Source organism: Polypterus senegalus, chromosome 3, assembly GCF_016835505.1.
Source record: "Polypterus senegalus isolate Bchr_013 chromosome 3, ASM1683550v1, whole genome shotgun sequence".
NCBI lineage: Eukaryota > Metazoa > Chordata > Cladistia > Polypteriformes > Polypteridae > Polypterus > Polypterus senegalus.
This window is the reverse complement of record NC_053156.1, coordinates 61,415,617-61,438,461: the sequence shown is the minus strand read 5'-3', so window position 1 is coordinate 61,438,461 and position 22,845 is coordinate 61,415,617. Positions and strand designations below refer to the sequence as shown.

The 22,845-nt window shown below is 37.3% G+C and overlaps 1 protein-coding gene across 2 annotated transcripts in view; it reads left to right on the top strand.

The window, feature by feature from the left end:
- The window catches only part of tafa3a (TAFA chemokine like family member 3a), a 333,968-nt gene that overhangs the window by 265,015 nt on the left and 46,108 nt on the right, over nt 1-22,845 (top strand). For both annotated transcript variants that reach the window (XM_039747299.1, XM_039747300.1), the window contains exon 4: nt 10,718-10,867. In XM_039747299.1, coding sequence (XP_039603233.1) covers nt 10,718-10,867 — 150 coding nt within the window. The remainder of the gene's footprint in view (nt 1-10,717; nt 10,868-22,845) is intronic.

Below are 22,845 nucleotides of genomic sequence, written 5' to 3'. Positions count from 1 at the left end.
CTTAGAATCTTTACAAGTTATGGAATGTGTGATATTTGAACTGTTCATTAACTGGGGGAAATATAAGTCACGCACTTTCATTCAGAACAGATGAGATTTAAGGTACTTTTAAAGATTTCAAACACAAAACCGGGTCACATTTGACTCCAAGACGTTGTGGGGGTTAATGATATCTATCTGAGTTTATGTGGTACTGTGTATGTGTACATCCACTACACTGCTGACAATGCAGAGAAATAAGGAATTATTGTTAAAGGAGGATGTTTTATAGTTGCTAAAATGCTAAAGTCAGATATGACAATAAAATCAAGAATGACATCTTTAATAGCTGCTTTTTCGCTGCACATGGTTCAGCTTTTTTACTGAAATACACCTCCCTCTGTCAACACTGTCCCTCTGACAAGGTCTGTGGTACTGGAATGAGTTTTTGGTGCTGTATTAAATATGGTCCATCTTATACTTATCTGCCTTTTCTTCAATAGTCGTCTTCTTTTGAAGTTCTGATTAGGTCTCTATTGCTTATCTGGTATGATTTTCAACTGAATGAATGAATGAATGTAATAACTGACAGCAGCAACAGTCATCTTTTGTTTAATTTTGTCAGTTTAAAATAATCAGTGCAATTATATAAGGCCTATCAAATGATATTCACAAACAGGCAAGTACAAAAACTGCCTCTGTTTGTGGCCTTAAACAAGTCATTTAATCAATTTACTTAATTTATTTAAATAAACTGTTCCTTTAAGGTTATATAGATGCGATTAAAGATGCAAACAATAAGTACTGTCAATAGCTCTATTGTCACTATTTTTAAAATCAAAGTTACTGGAAGTCCCTTTTCTTTAGGGTGTAAATGTCACAGGCATTGCTTATGCAAACCTTCCATGTACTTGCTTGGTTCAGCCCAGTTTTCTGTAGGTAAATGCTTTTCCTTTATTTTCCAGAACATATGCATGTTAAATTGTCAGACAGATGAAAAGTAGATGTGATTGTGTGCTTGAAAGGGGGACTTGGCTTCGCCGTTTATATTGTAGGGATCAGTACTGGCTCTCTGGAATAAGCAAACTCAGAAAGTGATGGGTTATTTCTTGCATTTCTGTTAGACATACTGTACTGTGCAAAAGTCTTAAGCACTTTAGATAGTTCTCAAAACCTTTGTGTCAATTGAACCTTTCTAGGAAGTATATTGTTTAAGTAAAACCATTTATGGTATTATTTTGGAAAGCAATTCTGATGTATTTTCACATATTCCGAAGACTTTTGCACATTACTGTGTTTGTGTTCAGAACCAAAATACCATACTATGCAAAACAATTTTAAAAATGAAGAACAGAATCAGGTAAAGATTTGGGGACGCCACAGGTGACCCCATTTAATGTCCAATGAAAATGAAGGAAGAATAACAAATGAAAGTGCATGAATGCTACTAGCAACATTAGGCTCTTTGCAGCCTTTTAATGTTGACTTCCTTTCGGGAGAAGATCCTTCTTGATCAAAAGCCTGGTCAACAATGACATTGGACTTCCTCCTGTTTTTCTAATGGATGACGCAGAAGAGGCAGGGCTGACAAGCTGGGAGAGGAGGTGATGTCAGTAGTCGTCCAGAGAGTTCTTCTCCATTCTTTGGCAAACGGAAATTGTGTTAGAGGTTGTGTGACACCCAAATCACTCCCTGTAAGTGGACCCAATACCATACAACACGCCCAATGCTCTTGGGCTTCACCGTAATATACAATACTTTACTAAGTTTACCATGCATTGCTACACAAATATGTATGACTATAAGAGTCACTTAATCTGTTTTTGATCCTAATATATTTGTGAATCTATACTAGTAAAAGGCAAAGCCCTCACTGACTCACTCACTCACTCACTGACTGACTCACTCACTGACTCATCACTAATTCTCCAACTTCCCGTGTAGGTAGAAGGATGAAATATGGCAGGCTCATTCCTTACAGCTTCAAAATTCTACGCGTAATGGTCATAACTGGAACCTATTTTTTCATCCATATACTATAATAGACTTCTGCTCGATGCCCGTGGGAGGCGGAGTTACACCTCCCACGTAATTTAGTGCCTGCCCATATAAGGCCGTCCGTCAGCAGCAATCCAATAGAAACACTGCCGCTAAATATTCACGGGTGAAGGACTGTGCTTATGCAGAGGAAGATGAGATGGTCAGTGTGGTGTTTGGCCCAAACTCAGCGAAACTGCGAGAGAAAGTTTTAAGTGCCAGGACTAAGGTAACATTAAATACAGCCATGGACATAGCACGACATGGCACCAGCACAGCTGGGAAACTCCGATGCATGTACACCGAGCAGCTCACGTGAACTGACGCAGTGCACAGACAAAAAGGAACAGTTACAAAGAGCTGAACAAAAACGAATTACACAATTGAAAAGGCAGCAAAAATATGAAGCGTCTGATACATACAAGCATATTCATAAATGCAGCTACTGTGGAAACAAAGCACACGGTGGAAAAGTCAATGTCCCTCTAAAGGAAGACAGTGTAAAAAAAACCCGTGCATGCAGTGTGTCAGGTCTCAGATAAAGAAGAAGACGAGCTGTTTATTGATGCAGTAAGAAATGAATCGATAAATGAAACCTGTCATCTTTACAATGATTGACAAACATGGAATGTAACTTGAACTCAACACATCCTACAAATACGAACCTGATTGAAAGAAATAATGATAATCAAATCCTTGATGACAGCAACACTCAGTAAAACTCACAAAACAATTACTGTATATTGACAGTCATGTTAAGTTATTTATAAAATGTTCCCTTTTCTTTTTCATAGCTTCTTTAACACACTACTTCTCCGCTGCCATACGCGGGTATATATATTATCTATACTAATAAAAGGCAAAGCCCTCACTGACTCACTCACTCACTCACTGACTCACTCACTGACTCATCACTAATTCTCCAACTTCCCGTGTGGGTGGAAGGCTGAAATTTGGCAGGTTCATTCCTTACAGCTTCCTTACAAAAGTTGGGCAGGTTTTATATCGAAATTCTACGCGTAATGGTCATAACTGGAAGCAGTTTTTCTCCATTTACTGTAATGGAGATGAGCTTCAACGCCGTGGGCGGAGTTTCGTGTGACATCATCACGCCTCCCACGTAATCACGCAGTACATAGAAAACCAGGAAGACCTCAAAAAAGCGCTGAAGAAAACATGCATTATATAATTGAGAAGGCAGCGAAACAATAAGAAGCGAGCGAGTGACATATACAACCATATTCATGAGTTCTGCTACTGGAAACAAAGCACGATGTAAACCTACACTTTAAATTAAGTTCATAGACAGGCTGCGCTGGCGTTTGTAATTTAGTGCCTGCCCATATAAGGCCGTCCGTCAGCGGCAATCCAATAGCAAACTCCACTAAATATTCACGGGTGAAGGACTGTGCTTATGCAGAGGAAGATGAGATGGTCAGCGTGGTGTTTGGCACAAACTCAGCGAAACTGCGAGAGAAAGTTTTAAGTGCCAGGACTAAGGTAACATTAAATAAAGCTATGGACATAGCACGAGATGGCACCAGCACAGCTGGGAACCTTCGATGCAAGTACACCGAGTGGCTCACGTGAACTGGCGCAGTGCACAGATAAAAGCAACAGTTCCAAAGAGCTGAACAAAACCGAATTACACAATTGAAAAGGCAGCAAAAATTATGAAGCGTCTGATAAGCATATTCATAAATGCAGCTACTGTGGAAACAAAGCACACGGTGGAAAAAGTCAATGTCCGCTAAAGGAAGACAGTGTAAAAAACCCGTGCATGCAGTGTGTCAGGTCTCAGATAAAGAAGAAGACGAGCTGTTTATTGATGCAGTAAGAAACGAATCGATGAATGAAACCTGTCATCTTTACAGCGATTGACAAACACGGAATGTAACTTGAACACAACACATCCTACAAATACGAACCTGATTGAAAGAAATAATGATAATCAAATCCTTGATGACAGCAACACTCAGTAACACTCACAAAACAAATACTGTATATTGAAAGTCATGTTACGTTATTTTTAAAATGTTCCCTTTTCTTTTCTACCTTTTTAACACACTACTTCTCGCTGCGATACGGGTATATATATATGTATATATATATATCCCGCTCTACATACTCGAATAATGGATACTTTATTCGCCATCAATGATTGTTTTGGTAAAGCCATACTCAGTGTATTCATTAGATGAGCGGTAAAAAGTAAGAGCGAGGGAGGATGACTCATTGAGGCATGCAGGCTGTAGTGCGTCAACTCTATCTGAATTGCGATCACATTTGAAAAAATATATCTTTTCAAGTTCTATTTAGTCCATATGTGTCAAACTCAAGGGCGGGCCACATCCGCCGGCGTGTAATTATATCCGGCCCGAGATCATTTTATATACTGTATTATTGTTATTAAAGCCCGGGTATATGAAGCGCTGGTAACACAATAAACTACAGATCCCATAATGCAGCGCTTCAGCTGCCTTGCCGAACACTTACCACGTTAATCAAGTCTACCTTTGATGCTGCAAGTTATTGCGAAGCTAGAGTTATTGCGCACTGAGTTTGCACGGCGCTTTGGTGACTTTGAAGAACAAAAAAAGTCCGTCTACATGCGGCTCGAACCTTGTGCATGTTTGGTAGCACATATCTGTGTGAGAAGCTCTTCTCAGTGATAAAGACTAACAAAACAGCACACAGGAGTCGCCTCACTGATGAGCACCTGCAATCCATCCTGAGAATCTCCACAACACAGAACCTCACACCAAACAGAAACGAACTTGTGGCCAAAAAAAGATGCCAGGCGTCCAGCTCTAAAATGACATATGAGCAAAGACAACTGAATGATTTGATTTGTTATTGCACGTAAGAGCGGGAGTCAACCGTTTTAACAAACAGCGTATTGCACTGATCTGAAATAGCTGTGTGTGTATATATGTAGATATGTATGTATATGTATATATATGCTTATATATGTGTGTGTGTATGTATGTATATATATATATATATATGTATTTCTGTGTATATATGTGTGTGTATGTATGTATGTGTGTGTATATATGTGTGTGTATATATGTAGATATATATATGTATGTATATATGTGTATATGTATAGATATGTATATATGACAACAACACTCAACACTCACAACAGTGACAAAACAATTACATTGACAATCAGGTTACGTTATTTTCAAAATGTTTCCTTTTCTTTTCATTGCTTCTTTAACACACTACTTCTCCGCGGTATTTTGCTATACTATATAAAAGAAAAAGGCAACTTTCCTTTCTTTACACCTTTTTTCCTTTTATCCCAAACCAAAGCCTTTCTCTCTTAACACTGCAGAGGACACAAAACTAATTTTCTTTAAATGCCGGTAAGGCACATTACCAGAGGCACAAATTTGAATGTTCACATAGAAAATGTAATTTCAATGTACCTGTACTTCTTAAAACGTTAATGTTTTACTGTTTAATAACTTATAGACTATAATTTATTATTTTTCCCTTGCACTCAGTGACCAAACCTATACACACACATATAGACACATACAAACATACACACAAGTATATGTATGTGTATATATATACACACACACACACACACACACATACATACATACATACATACATACATACACACATGTATATAATTTGTGTGTGTGTATGTATGTATGTGTGTATATATGATGTAGATAGGTATGTATGTGCGAAAGTGTGTGTATATGTAGATATGTATATAGATATGTAGATATGAAGATATATATATATATATATATATATGTATGTATGTATGTATGTATGTGTGTGTGTGTGTGTGTGTGTGTGTGTGTGTGTGTGTGTGTGTGTATATATGACAGCAGCAATCCAAGCTGTGAGAAAACAGTAAAAAGGAGGCGTGTCAGACGTCGTAGTACATTTTCTGATGCAGCTACCGAAAACAACTTCGTGACGCTGCCGCCAAATACACAAAACAATTACTTTGACAATCATGTTACATTATTTTTAAAATGTTTCCTTTTCTTTCTCTTTCCTTCTTTAACACACTACTTCTCCGCTGCAAGCGGGTATATATATATATAGATAGATAGAGAAATATATATATAGATAGATATGAGAACAACACTCATATCAATGACAAAACAATTACATTAACAATCATGTTACGTTATTTTTGAAATTTTTCCTTTTCTTTTTCGTACCTTCTTTAAAACACTACTTCTCCTCTGCGAAGCACGGGTATTCTGCTATGTATATATATATACTCCGATCTACATACTCGAATAATGGATACTTTATTCCCCATCAATAATTGTTTTGGTAAAGCCATACTCAGTGTATTCATTAGATGAACGGTAAAAAAGTAAGAGCGAGGGGAGGATGACTTATTGAGGCATGCAGGCTGTAGTGCGTGTCAACTCTATCTGAATTGCGATCACATTTGAAAAATATATCTTTTCAAGTTCTATTTAGTCCATATGTGTCAAACTCAAGGGCCGGGCCACATCCGCCCGGCGTGTAATTATATCCGCCCCGAGATCATTTTATATACTGTATTATTGTTATTAATGGCCCGGGTATATGAAGCGCTGGTAACACAATAAACTACAGATCCCATAATGCAGCGCTTCAGCTGCCTTGCCGAACACTTACCGCGTTAATCAAGTGTAGCTTATGATGCTGCAAGTTATTGCGAAGCTAGCTCACATGATGCCGAAGAGAAAAGTTGATTCTGAAAATAGAGCCTTTAAAAACCGATGGGAGGCTGAGTATATGTTTACTGAACCCATGTGTCTCATTTGTGGAGCTAATGTGGCTGTAATTACAGAATTTAATCTAAGACGGCACTATGAGACAAAACATCAGGGTAACCTGAAAGACCTGAATGCAATGCAGAAGATACAGAAAGCAGAAGAATTAAATAAGAATCTGACACTTCAGCGGACGTTTTTACCCATGCACAATCACAAAGTGATTTCAAGTGAAGCTGCGTTTATAGGAGACACAACCACTTGCCCCACTTTCCCTGTTGCCAAGTAATGTTAAACCAAGTCGTCACTACGGTGTTCCCAAAATACGCACTTTGCTGATAAACTGAGGGCACTGAGTTTGCACGGCACTTTGGTGACTTTGAAGAACAAAAAAAGTCTGTCTACTTGCGGCTCGAACCTTGTGCATGTTTGGTAGCACATATCTGTGTGAGAAGCTCTTCTCAGTGATAAAGACTAACAAAACAGCACACAGGAGTCGCCTCACTGATGAGCACCTGCAATCCATCCTGAGAATCTCCACAACACAGAACCTCACACCAAACAGAAACGAACTTGTTGCCAAAAAGATGCCAGGCGTCCAGCTCTAAAATGACATAAGAGCAAAGACAACTGAATGATTTGATTTGTTATTGCTGAAAGGAACACATTTTATTTATATTTCCAGGTTTTGTTATGCAGCATGTTCATATTTGAATTTGTATAATTTTGACAGGATATATTTTTATGGAGAGCAAAATCTTTTGGGATATTTAAAATCTAAGTTTATTTTTTATATAAAATTACATAAGAGTAAAGAAATTTGAATGTTTGTTCTTTTAACGTTTACTTTATTTCTAACTTGTATAATTTAGACAGGATATATTTTTATGTAGAGCAAAATATTATAAGTTGTTTAAGGTTTGAGTTGATTTATTCAGGAATAATATTCCTGTCTGTTTTTACCATTCCTACCAAAGATATTTCTGTCGACTAAATAAAAATTCCTTCTATTTAAAATTTAAATAGAACTTGAACAAATACAATAGTTCATAATATCCACGCACACTTGCACGTAAGAGCGGGAGTTATCCGTTTTAACAAGCAGCATATTGCACTGATACGAAATAGATGTGTGTGTATATATGTAGATATGTATGTATATGTATATATATGTTTATATATATGTGTGTGTATGTATATATATATATGTATTTGTGTGTATATATGTGTGTGTATGTATGTATGTATGTGTGTATGTATAGATATGTATATATATATGTTTATGTGTGTGTGTGTAAATATATATATATATATATGACAGCAACACTCATCACTCACAACAGTGACTAAACAATTACATTGACAATCATGTTACGTTATTTTCAAAATGTTTCCTTTTCTTTTTCATTGCTTCTTTAACACACTACTTCGCTGCAAAGCGCGGGTATTTTGCTAGTATGTATATATGTTTGTGTGTGTATATATATATATATGTATGTATATATATGTGTATATATATATATATATATGTGTATCTGTATACTGTATATGTATATATGTGTATATGTGTATATATATGTTTATATGTGTGTGTGTCTGTGTGTATATATATATATATATATATATATATATATATATATATATACTAATTAAAGGCAAAGCCCTCGCTGACTCACTCACTCACTCACTGACTCACTGACTCATCACTAATTTTCCAACTTCCCGTGTAGGTAGAAGGCTGACCCCATCTTCACGAAATTTGGTAGGTGGCTTCCCTGCGCTAACCAAAACCGATGTACGTACTTATTTTGGCGGTATAACTCCACTGTCATTCGCCATATTGAATTTTCCAACGTCACTAATTCTCCAACTTTCCGTGTAGGTAGAAGGCTGAAATTTGGCAGGCTCATTCCTAAGAGCTTAACTACAAAAGTTAAGTAGGTTTCATTTCGAAATTCTACGCGTAACAGACATAACGGTCAACAACGTCTGCCATGTTGAACTTTCTTATTCATGGCCCCATCTTCACGAAATTTGGTAGGTGGCTTCCCTGCGCTAACCAAAACCGATGTATGTACTTATTTCAGTGGTATGATGCCACTGTCGGCTGCCATATTGAAGTTTCCAATGTCACTAATTCTCCAACTTCCTGTGTAGGTGGAAGGCTGAAATTTGGCAGGCTCATTCCTTACAGCTTACTTACAAAAGTTAAGCAGGTCAACAACGTCTGCCATGTTGAACTTTCTTATTCATGGCCCCATCTTCACGAAATTTGGTAGGGGCTTCCCTGCGCTAACCGAAACCAATGTACGTACTTATTTCGGTGGTATGACGCCAATGTCAGCCGCCATATTGAACTGTCCAACGGTCTTTGTTACTTATTGGCCCATCTTCAAGAAATTTGCTACGCAGGTTCCCAACGCTAACTGAATCCTACTTACGTACATATATACGTCCATAGCCTGCAGCTCGGTCACTGTGTGAGGCGGCGTTGGGTCCCTCATCCCAACGCCTCCCATGTTGTTGGCTGCCTGCCTATATAAGGCCGTCCGTCGCTCCAGTCTCTACATTCCCTTCCTTGCTTCGCCACGGGATTCACGTCTCCCTGCTGATAACTACAGCCTTTTTATTTAATCCACGGCTTCTCCGCTGTTTTATTGTTCATTTATTACGATTATAGTTATTGTGTAGGTATTTTAGACTTACTTCACATTGTTCAGGTACTTATTTCCTTTATCATTCCAACCGTATCCCCCATTAACATGTCTATCGAGGTGATCACCATCGATCAAAGAACTGTCACTTACAGAGTGGTTTCCATGCCCGAAGATGGCACCTGTCTTTTACATTCTCTTTGTTACATATTGCACAGCCGTATCAGGCTCACTCTTGATATCCAGAAGAACATTGTGTCTTATGTATTGAATGACTGAGACAGGTTCAAGGTGTGGACTGATGATGGTACAGGAGATAATTATACTACACAGGAGCACTATAACAGTGAAATGCTTAAGCCCTTCACCTATGCATCTGCATGTCAATTGAGGGCTGCCGGTGAATTGTTCGGTTGTCACTTTCAAGTGCACCGAAATGGCCAAATATTTTACACATTTCGACAACCGCCGCCTCTTAAACATCTTAGATTGACAGGTGACGATTTCAGTAGTGGACACTTTGATGTTTATGAATGTTTAAACTCTCAAAAGCTGGATGTGAAGTTATCAATGAAACCGGTTGTATACTTACAACGCTTGACAGATGCCGAATGTCTCTTCAACACAAGTCCTACAAATACTGTCATAATTGAAACAAACCATGAAACTCAAACCAATTATGACAGCAGCAATCCAAGCTGTGAGATTTGAAACAAGATTACTGTTCACATGGCCAACTGTACGTTGCATGCTCAAGAGTAAGCTCAGCGCACAGCTTGGTCATATTACAACCGGAGGGCCGAACTCACAATGTGGTATACAAAGAGATCCTTAACAAATAATTATTGGTATATTTTCCCTCAGTTTAAAAAGGTTTAATTTTCTTCTTAATAAAAATTTTAAGGTAGTACTTTTGCGCTCATGCTGGTATTTATTATATATATATATATATATATATATATATATATATATATATATATATATATATATATATGCCAGCAACGCTCATGACAATGACAACAGAATTACATTGTCAATCATGTTACGTTATTATTAAAATGTTTTCTTTTCTTTTTCATTACTTCTTTAACACACTACTTCTCTGCTGTGAAGCACGGGTATTTTGCTAGTTATAGTAATAAATTCTGATTTGGTGAGTTGTCTAGAGGAAAACATGTGTGCCAAATGTGTAATAATAATAATAGTATGTATTGGGTTGTGTTTTGATGTGCTTTGTTTTATAATAATATATGACATATTCATTCTAACTATCATGATTTTTATTTCTTCACTTGCCAGTTCATGTTAAAGCTGGAACCTGTGAGGTCATCGCTGCCCACAGATGTTGCAACAAAAACAAAATTGAAGAGCGATCTCAGACTGTCAAATGTTCCTGCTTTCCTGGACAGGTGGCAGGGACGACGAGAGCTGCACCCTCCTGTGTTGACGGTAGGATTTACTATTTTATGTTAACAATTTAAGTAAGGGGCAACAAAGACCTCCATCTTTGTCAGCACTCAGAGCCAATTGTGATGACTTTGACTTTGAAATGATTTGAAAGATGCCCACTATTTATGCAGTGGAATTTTGGGTCCTTATGTCTAATATTTTAATTCATCGTGAAATGGTCTAATTTCAGTCTATTATGAGGGAAGTGGAGGTGCAAAGACTTATTATTTTGTCATACCAGGAGAGGGGTTCTTTCCATAATATTTCTGAAACCATTTTGGTGATGTCCCACCACATATCAATTATATATTTATGTTCCTTTTTTTAGCCATTATACATTAGAAATATAAATGAAATTCAGAGTTACTTATGGGCCAGGGCCTATTACAGCAGCACTGGGCACAAGGCAGGAATAAGTACTGGACTGGTCACCAGTTAATCACAAAACCCTCATCCATGCACCGATTTCATTTGAAATTACCAGTTAACTTAATCTGCTTGTGTTGGACAATGTAGGAAAAAAGCCTGAGTACCCCATGGAAAACTCATCCAGACATGGGACATACTATACATGCAAACATCATACCGAAGACAACCAGATGCAGGATTTGACCTCAGGATGTGAGATCAGTAAATTGTAGTGCTACCTGTTACACAGCTGTGATATAAATACATATATGTACATAAATAAAAAAAATTGTACTGAATATCAGAGAAGTCTATACATATGGATGGTATTTGTCCAGACTATAAAGAAATGAAATGCAGTTCAACCTACCAGTAGGGCCTGCTCCGTTTACAAGTTTTCTTCCAAGTGGTTAAAGGTCCTTCAAGACTTTGCTTTAGCTGTAATAAGTTAGGTTGTATTTCGCCCCTTCTATATCTGTTTACTGCTCTACCTCTTCTTTTCCACAAGTATGCGGCTTTTCCGTTTTTTAAAACCCCTGTATTTTACAATGCCTAGACTTCTCCCCTTAATGCCAATGAGTGTTTGCTATTCACCCTCTCCCATCATTATTCTCACTGCAGGCATCATAAGATTTGCTCTTTTAGTGTGAGATGCAATCAAACAGTTAGACTCATGAACGTTTAAACAAGGGAAACAGCAAGTGCAGACAAACAATGAAAGTAATTATTCCCATGAGCATTGCTACATATTAATATTAAAGTTGAAGAAAAACATACTGTATCCATTAAACAATTTATGCTGTAATCTCAAATGACAGCTGGTAATATGACCTCCTGAAGTGTTCCATGAATCAGTCTTCTTCTAATAATGCTCAGCAGATTGACTGCTAAACCAGAGTACAATGCAGAGAGTGTTAGACAGCATTTATGACAGGCAGCTGTTTATCCAACATCCTTCACTCTGCAGCTGGCTATTGACATCAGTCCAGTCCACACTTTCTTGCTTTGTCTTTGTGGGTTTTCCATTGGGTACTCTGGTTTTACCAAAAAAAAAAAAAAAACAAGTGTATTGGGTTAATTGGCCATTCTATTCTACCCCATGTTAGTGTGTGGATGCGTGATTGGGCTCTGCCATGGATGGTCATCTTGCTCCACTGGCTTCAGTCTTATGCCTCACAGACTCCAGGCTCCCACCACCCCTAAAGTGGATTAAATAGGCTTAAGAATATTGTGTTTTAGCTTGCAGAGATGAGCTACCACCAAAATTGATATTGCTGTGTTTTCTTCCCTTTTTATTCCTTGTATTAAATTGTTAATATATTTTTATGTGGTAAATTTCCAGAATCCATAAAAATGTACTATTATTGTTACTGTCATTATAAAATAAAATCTACCTTTAATCATTGAATGTGAAATGAATTTGTAATTAATAGGTATACATTTTAGCTATGTTTGTGCTGTCTGATTACCAAATAATGTTCTCCATGATGTTTGAAATGACACATAAGATAATAGTCAGAGGAATTTTATTTTCAATGTAAATACTTTTTTTGCATTAACCCTGTAAAGTATCTAGTGACATGATATCTGAAACCTAGGAGATCAGGAGACTGTTGAGTCTCTTCTAAATTTGCCAGTTAAGGAAGCTTTCATTCACAGGATAGTGAAAGTATTAAAGAAAATGTGGTATTTCAGATCTATTTTGGAAAACAACGTTGGTACCAAAGGGTTTTTTAAGGGAAAAAAGACTGTTCTGTCAAATTGAGGTAACTGCATGAAGTATTAAGAAAGTAGCATGCAATATTCAATATCGCACAATCACAAGCACACATTATTAGGCACGGTGCAAAAAGGTGAAGAGAAACAGGCTTGTATTTCTTTTGGCATGTCACCACTATTAAAATGTACTAGCACACAGGTGTCAATCCCTATAACATCTATGCTTAAACCAGTGTCCGGATTGCTGTGGTGTGTGCACATGGTATGTTTCTGTATATCTGCCTGCTCTCTCTTTCTCTTCCTTCTGTCCGATCCAACTCGGAGCTCCTTTTGAAGACCAGTGGCTGGAGACAGGTAGATGGGTAGAGGACTTCTTTTGAGTTTGTATTGTCAGTACTATGGAAATAAACAAACACACCTGGTGGTTTTCTGGTTTGAGGCTCCTCCCCTTCCTGTGTTCCCTTTTACTCTCTGCCCTTAAAGGTGGTCCAGTGGTCACATTCCTCACCTCAGCCCACTGGGAGCTGCAGGTTTTAATTCCTACAACTTCCTGCCTCCTGCTTGACTGTCTATCTGAATCAAATATGGAATTTATATTTTGGTTTCCATCTTTACTGAGTCGATTCAGTAATTCCCAAGACTTTTCACAGGAATATAACAAATGCAGTGTTTAGATACGTTTAGTATTTTTCATGTTGAAGTTGTTTCTTCTCAAATGTGCAATATATGCATTTGACAGGAGCAACTGTGTTCTAAAGTTAATCGCTTTTATATAAATTTACATTGCAGTATATGAGGCACGAAGGAAAAACTTAAAAATGTACTAAATACATTTATTTTTTAAGCCAAGATATTGTTCTGCATCTTGTGATTACATATTGTGAATTAGTTTATAGATGTGTTTTAGTATTATGAGATTTAGCCAGTTGTGTGTGATAGCACAGCACTTAGTCTTCCTGCTCAACAACCTTTCACCCCAGCCCGGTGCGTGGTTTCCTCCCTACTAGACCAAATCACAGTTAACTTTTCATGCCACATGGCTGGTTTGGTTTGATTTACTTCCGTATTCACATGACAATCTGTATAAGTGAATGGAGAATGTATCCTTACCACAATAAATATAGTACCAGGAATATGTGATAAAATGAGTATTTCCAGATCCCTTTTCTTGTTGCAAACATTGAAGGCACAGATCAATGCTCGACAGCTGTCTTGAGTTGGATATGTTTGTGAAGATATAATCGTGATTTGAAAAAATGCCTAATTTACCCTTTAATTTGTCTCCCAACCATTGTTGGGTAACTGTAACATGTATTCACACATTAACATTTACTTATTAATCTTCTTCTTTTGGCTGCTCCTGTTAGGGTTTGCCACAGTGGATCATCTTTTTCCATATCTTCCTGTCTTCTACATCTTGCTCTGTCACACCCATCACCTGCATGTCCTCTCTCACCACACCCATAAACCTGCACTTAGGCCTTCCTCTTTTCCTTTTGCCTGGCTGCTCTATCTTTAACATCCTTTTCCCAATATACCCAGCATCTCTTCTCTGCACATGTCCGAACCAACGCAATCACGCCTCTCTGACTTTGTCTCCCAAACTTCCAACTTGAGCTGACCCTCTAATGTACTCATTTCTAATCCTGTCCATCCTTGTCACACCCAATGCAAATCTTAGCATCTTTAACTCTGCCACCACCAGCTCCTGCTTTCTGGTCAGTGCCACCGTCTCCAACCCATATAACAAAGCTTGTCTCACTACCGTCCTGTAGACCTTTTCTTTCACTCTTGTTGATAACCATCTGTTACAAATTATTCCTGACACTCTTCTCCGCCCATTCCACCCTGCCTGCACTCTCTTTTTCACGTCTCTTCCCACAATCCCTGTTACTCTGTACTGTTGATCCCAAGTATTTAAACTCATCCACCTTCGCCAACTCTACTCCCTGCATCCTCGCCATTCCACTGACTCCCTCTCATTTACACACATGTATTCTGTTTTGCTCCTACTGACCTTCATTCCTCTCCCCTCTAGAGCATATATCCACCTCTCCAGGGTCTCCTCAACCTGCTCCCTACTATCGCTACAAATCACAATGTCATCAGCAAACATCATAATCCACGGGGATGCCTGTCTAATCTTGTCTGTCAACCTGTCCATCACCATTGAAAATAAAAACTGACTCATAGCCGATCCTTGATATAATCCCACCTCCATGTTGAATGCATCCGTCACTCTTACCGCAGACCTCAGCACTGTCACACTTCCCTCATAAATATCCTGTACAACTCTTACATACTTGTCTGCCACTCCCAACTTCCTCATACAATACCACAACTCCTCTCGAGGCACCCTGCCATATGCCTTCTCCAGGTCCACAAAGACGCAATGCAACTTCTTCTGTCCTGCCCCATACTTCTCCATCAATAATACTTAATAACCTAAAAATAATTTATGAAATATGCATAGATATATGCATATGAGTGTACATTTCATTTTATGCTTATTTTCTTGTTTTATTGCATGTTATTTTGCTTTATCCTTACTATATTTGTAATTGCGCTATAACACTCTAGCTTTGCAAGTCAAAGTGTGCTCGATTCAGATTAACTGAACTGGATTGAAGGATTTCTTTGCTTTACCCAAGAGGTCAAAATCATTTTTCGCTGAGTTCTTTTGAAAGATTGTGGTTATTTAAGTCACTTGCTAATGAACCCCCTAGTTCATATGACTTCTTAGTAGCTGTTCCTTTTTAATTGTCACTATTTGGATACAATGAATAATTGCAGCACATAATTAAACTTGTTTAATTGGCTGTCCTTTTTCACTTTTTATTCTGTATTCTGAATGATGCCGCAATGTGTGATTTGTATTTTTTGTCACAGAGCTTAATACAAGGGAATCTTATTGTTCATTTTAATTCTTTCTTTTTTGCTTCCCAGTGGAGTTTGTTCTTTTATGTACCCAAATATTGATAATTAAGAAGGAGCAGTGTTTTCGATTTGAGGAGAATCGAAGCACTAGGTTACATAGAGCTGTTGAAGCTGCCCAAACACACTAATGCAGTGAAATTAAGCTATGAACTTAAAGAGGATTCTATATTTTATTTATTTATTTTTTATCTGTCGTTATAAAGATTGGGCTAGAATGAATATTGAGCAGTGGGTAGGGAAAAATGTGTTTGTCCATGCTTTTTCTTTATTGATTAGCCATACTTTGAATTTTTCACAGCAGTAGTTTGAGGTATTTGTTTTAAATGTATCATGTTGAAAACGACTAAATAATATTTTTTTATAAATATAAGAACAGCTGACAGTGAGAAACAATCATTTAACACCATAGGCTTCTGGTGTGTGTCACATGTATAATTATCGTCCTGTGAGAATAATATGGACGCTGACTCTTGTGACACAATGACTTTTTTTTTCTACTGTAAAAGATCATCAAATTAGCATATTAATTGTTTTATACACTGTTAACCCATTCCATTTGCTCATGATGACTACTCTTGATTTAGCTAAATTGTTACAGAAGGACTTGGACAGAATACAGTACTGGGCAGATTTGTGCAGATTAAATTTAATGTAAGTAAATGTAAAGTATTACATGTAGGAAGTAAAAATATTAGATTTGAATACATAATGGGATATTTGAAAACTGAAAATACACCTTAGAAGAAGTACCTGGGAATCATAGTGGATTCCTCACTATCTACGTCCAGATAGTGTTCAGAAGCGATCAAGAAGGCTAACAAAATGTTAGGTCATGCTTAATGATGTGCCAAGAAGAAAAGTGAGTTTTTGCTCAATTTATATAATGCACCAATCAGGCCATAAATTTGTTTAGTTTTGGCCTCCATATTACAAAGAAGACATAGCAGTCCACAGAGGAAATGACAAGACTTTCTCCGAGACAAAGATGTATGAGCTATGAGGAGAGATGTCAATTATGAAAGAAATGAGTACAGTAAATCGCTCTCGTCACTTTAAAATTAATTCTGCAACGTGAACACCGGAACACCATTTTGAACTTCTTAAGGGAAGATTTTGCACAAATACAAAAGTTTTTCTTCACGCAAACAACCATAGATTCATGGAATAAATTGCCAAGTAGTGTGGTGGAGAGTAGGATTTTAAGGACCTGACTTGATGTAATTTTGGATAATCTAGGTGAACAAGATGGATGAACTTGTTAGGCCAAATGACCTGTTCCTTCTCATAGCTGTTCTAAAGTTCTAGTTTTGAGTCAAGTTTGCTCTACTGTAAAAGAACTTACAATATTTCTTTTAAACATCCATTTTCTTTTCAACTAGATTATGCTGATGCAGATGCTGTAAGCAGAGAGCAGGATGGAGTGGCAATAAATAAAAACACAGTAAATAAGATGATGTCCCACTGTCATTGGCTGCATTTCTAGTTGGTAGGCTTTTTCATGATTTGCTGGCAGGCCTCTCGTTCTCCTCATATTTTTATAGTAGCACCCTGGTTTTACTTAATAACAAACAACATTGAAATACTATCCATAACATCATGCACAACATCAATTTAGGGTTATCTATTATGGTGTATGGAATACAAGTCAAGGGAGGTTATGCTTAAACTATATAATCCTCTATCGAGGCCTCACTTGGTGCACTGTGTTCAGTTCTGGGCTCCATTTTATAAAAATGACCTAGCAGTGCTAGAGACAGTTTAGTGAAGAACAACTAGGTCAATTCTGGGACAGGGACGTATGAGCTACAAGGAGGGACTGAAGAAATCAAAGCTTTTCAGCAAACAGAGATTAAAAGGTGACATGATTGAATTGTTTAAAGTTATGAAAGAAATTCAGATTTTAGGAGCCTTTAAATCTTGACATAATGTTATTTTGGAGTCATTAGGTGGACAGGACTGGCAAGACCTTTGGACTGGATTGCCTCTTCTTTTTTAGGTGTGTTCTATTTGTGTTGGTTTTTCTTCATGTACAACATGTGTCTGTTGGATTAATTATTGGCTCTTTATTAATTGACCCTATATTGGTGTGTGTGCATCAGAGGACCTTACTATAAACTAACGCCAGCCTTGTGCCCAATACTACTGAAGTAAGCTCTGGCCAAATGCAAACCTGAATATGCTATGAAGCAGATCTAATACTGTTAACTAATGTTTAGTGAATATTTAGTACCCAAATATAGTCAGAAATGGAAACAGATTAGTAAATAAGAATTCTGTATCAAAATGTGGGCAACATCAGACTGGACTGGAATCTCATCCTTGTCCTCCCATGTTCATGAAGGGATGTCTCTGAGTTTTTTCTCGGATCACAGAGATTTGAATGCTAGATAATTACTATTCCTTATTTGGCTGACTGCTTTATTAAAATCACGATTCTTACCATGGATATTTTTATTATGAGTAAGAGGACAAGGAGAACTTTTGAATTGCTCAGGGTCACAAAATGAGTCAGAATCAGAATTTCATAGTTTAAGATCCAGTATGGTAGCCACTATACCACACTGACTAAGTAATGACTCTTAATCCTTTATAAGTTGGACAAGATTATGCCTAGTGGTGGATTGCTGTCCTGACTAGGCTTGGTTCCTAGATAAGATTTGGTTCCATGAACCCTGACATTGACATCGTAAATTTGAAAAATAAATGAATGAATAAGGAATGGTATGTCAGTGTTGGAGTCCTTCTTTTAAAGATGTCATTTTGAAATGACAGGGTATTTATAATAATGTATATAATTCAATTCGTTTTATATTCTGTAAAAGAATTTTTTTTATTATTGTCAATTCCTTTTGTTTTGCAGTAATGGAAATATCTCCTTTTATTGTTTTTTTAAAGCTAGTCTATGCTGGATGTAGGGCAAATAAAAACAGACCTCTGATCTTGAATCTCCTTAGTGTCATATGTGATGGATGATCTACATACTCTAAAAGGAATAAATGGTTTTATTGCATTTTTCTTCTCTTCTCTGCTTTCCTAACAAGCAGAGCACTTTGAGAAAGCTGCCTCCCCCCAGCCCCCAGCCCTGGACGCGGACCCTGTAATGTCATGCTATTTACAGGGTTCCGCTGTTTAACACATGGCTGGGAAGGCAGAAGTGAAAAGTTTAAATTGTCTTAAAGAAAAGCAAAGGCAAATGTCACGAGCAGCCTACTAACAAGACTCAAAAGGTCAGATATTATTCAATTATGCATGCCGCTGGCATAATCAGACAGGGGAGGCTGTACTTTTCCAGGAGATGTACGCTTCTTCACGTTCCGTCACAAAGTTTTCTTTCATATATCAATTGAACTTTCTGATATTTCAATAAGGTTCATATTTCTAAAGGGCTCACTGAGAGTTGTAGGGTGCTGTCTTTTTTAGCTGAGAGCGGTAATGCTTGGGCAGTGGGCAACATGACCCATGAAGAATACAAGTGAGGAGGTGGTGACAAATACAGTATTTACAGGGTGACTGGGGAGATGTTAAACTATTAGCAAAACTGTATTTTTAAAATGAAAAAGAAAAACAAAGATATTGTTAGTTGAATGAAGGGCTAAAATGAAGTAATGTCTATTCAGAGAGCAGGCAATATCATCTTTTTCAAGACAGGCACACAACCCTTAAGGAGCTGTTCTTCTGGATTGTTGAATATTCATTCATTTGTTTTTTAAAATCCTTTGTCTGCAGACAGCCTGAGCTAATCCCATCAACATAACTGCAAGACAAGAACCACAGGGCATGCAAACATCTGCACACCCTTATTTCATGACTATTCAGTTTTCCCCAATGAACCTTAACCTACTACAATTGTTTGGGATCTGGGAGGAAAGTAAAATATCTGCCTGATCTGAACCCAGGATTTTCTTTGTTCTTCTATAGGAGTTGCCACTGCAGATCATCTTTTTCCATATCTTCATGTCCTCTGCATCTTGCTCTGTTATCTGAACCCAGGATATTTGCGACAAAATAAGACAAGATTTAAAAATAATCATTAGAAAAACTTTTGTAAATAAGTACTTGAATAAATAAATATTGTACGGGGTGTTCTATGATCCAGTGACTGGGCATATCAGCATTTAAGAGCTAACTTTATCTTCACTTTTTTGGTACTAGTATTTGGATGACAATATAACATTACCTTTATATTCTTGTTTCAAAGCAGCTACATCAAAGGGAACAATTTTTGTAGGATATTTCACAAACCACTGACATAACCTGAGCTGCCCCTTCCTACAAGCAAATCATGGACTGTGTATTGGGAAGAGGACCGATGAGGTTGGGGATCGGGAGGCCTGTTGGGTTTTTGCAGACCTTTGTGTCTCAGGAGTCCTGCTGGACAGCCAATTGGATTGCATGTTTTTGTCGCTTTCTTTATTTGACTTGAGTCAGATAACTCCTCCCACAGCCCTAATTTTAACCCTAGTGTAATAGAGCATATTACTTAGCATCACTGAAGTATAATGCAAAGTGACAACCTCACAACACAGCAGAACTCTGGAGGTCCACAGCTTGACTCTATTGGGGTGATGGCTGTTTTATCGTCAAATTAATGTCATTGAAATTCAATTGTTATGATCATTTTCCATTAACAACCAGAGAGATGGCTTCACCAGTCAGGAGAGCAGAAAAGAAACAAAAAACAGAAAAAACAAAAGTATGAAGATGTTCAGTTGTGCAGAGATCTAAATGTGTTCAACATCCAATAAGCTAACTAACATTATATCCATTACCAATACACTAAAGCTAGTGATTCACTGAAGTAATGGAGTAATAGCATTATGTGTAATATTTTTGAAATCAAGTGTTTAATACATACTATCTGATGTTAGAGTATCTAGCTGACACATGCATGAAGATTACTTCTTACCACCATACAGGTCTCAGGACCTACAAAAGTTGTTAAAGGCTGTTAACTTTCATTGAAATATGAAGTGCTCTGAATGTTGTATTGAGGACATGTTTGTGAATTTCACCAACACACAGACAACTCTCTATTGGCTAAATTGTGGGAAAGTATCTACAATCAAATACTTAAAGTTAAAAAATCATACAAAAAGAGCAATTACCTCTCATTAACTTCAACTGTTGGTTAATATTATTGATGGCTGACATTATTGATTTAGTTAATGCCTGATTGCTATCTGCTGTCATTGGAAGGACAAAATGAAGTTCAGATAAATTTCATAAGTGTAGGTGATCCATTCAGATATACATTTTTTAAAAATCTAAATATTCAGCTTCATTTTTACCCTGTATTTACTGTACTAAAGTAGTAGTTTTTATTTTTTTACTGTTATTAGTACTAGTTTTATATATTTGTAGTAGTAATTACAATAATTTTATTTTATACTATCTTTATCACTAGTGGTATTAGTATTAAAATTGTTGTTTTTGTATCACATGTCATACGTGGTACTGTTGGCTATATTAAGTACGAAAGAGTAACAGCACATTGATACCCTGGACCATTGTTGTTGTTGTTATTATTTAAAAAATACTACTACTACTACTACTACTACTACTAATAATAATAATAATAAGGCCTTCATTTATAAAGGAAACAAATCAATTGGTATATCATTCCCATGAAATGCCATTGAAGTCCAAATTTATGGGTTGCCCTCTAGATTGTAGCAACCCTTCCACTGATCAGTTTTTGAAAGCTTAAGCTTATCACGACATACTTGAGGTCATTCATGGCACAATAACATTTAAGCAGCTTGGCTATCATGAACATCAACTCTGGCTTCACACAGAAGATATCATGTTATAACCTCCTAGATGACTTTGCCTTCAGAGAATGTAGATGTGTGCTATTATGATATGCAACAAAGAGACTGGAAAAACCCCAAAACATTCACTTTTGATTATTTAAGAAAAGTATTTGTATTTGATGTTAGATTCAAGATTCTTTATTTGTCACATACATAGTTATATAGGACAACACGCAGTGAAATGCATCCTGATCCGCTTATCAAAACTATGCAAAGTTAGAAGAATATCGGTGAGATTAACAAAAAATGTCCTAGATTGAAAAGATAACAGTATAATAGAACATAATAAATAAGTAAAATTAAGTGAATAAAGTACGTAGAATTAAGTGTTAAGGTGCAATAGTGCAGTGATTATTGTGCAAAACCAAATTTAGACAGGTGCATAATTAAATGACAGACCAATTCTAAAACAAGGTAAGAGTAGATGGCATAGTACAACTTGCAGTCCAGTCTAAGTATGTGGAGGGTCATGGATGAGATGGAATGTTCCGATTTAACAGTCTTATGGGTTGAGGATAGAAACTCTTTCTGAGTCTCTCTGTGCTGGCCAGGATGCTACAAAACCTTTTGCCTGATTTTAACAGATGAAACAGGCTATTGCTGGGATGAGAGGAGTCTTTGATAATCCTGACAGCTCTGGACCTTCATCTTCTGGTGAAAATGTCCTGCATAGATGGTAGAGCTGACCTGCAGCAGCGTTCCGCTGCATGGATCACACTCTGTAGGGCTTTACGGTCCTGAAAACAGCAGTTTCCAAACCAGGATGTAATGTTCTGTGTCAGGATACTTTCCACAGCGCCAGAGTAGAAAGTCTTTAGAATTCCTGAAGAGACCCCAAGCTTCCTAAGCTGTCTGAGATGGTAGAGTCTTCGCTTTGCCCTTTTGGCCTGAACTTGGATGTGTTCAGACCATGTCATGTCCTCAGAGATGTGAACCCCCAGGTATTTAAAACTATTCACCCTTTCCACTGGAGTCCCTTTAATGATGAGGGGCTTATAGTCCTGCTGCTGTCTCCTGCTGAAATCCACCACCAGCTCCTTGGTTTTGCTGACGTTGAGCTGAAGGCCACAATGTCAGGTTTGCAACTTCATCCATGTAGGC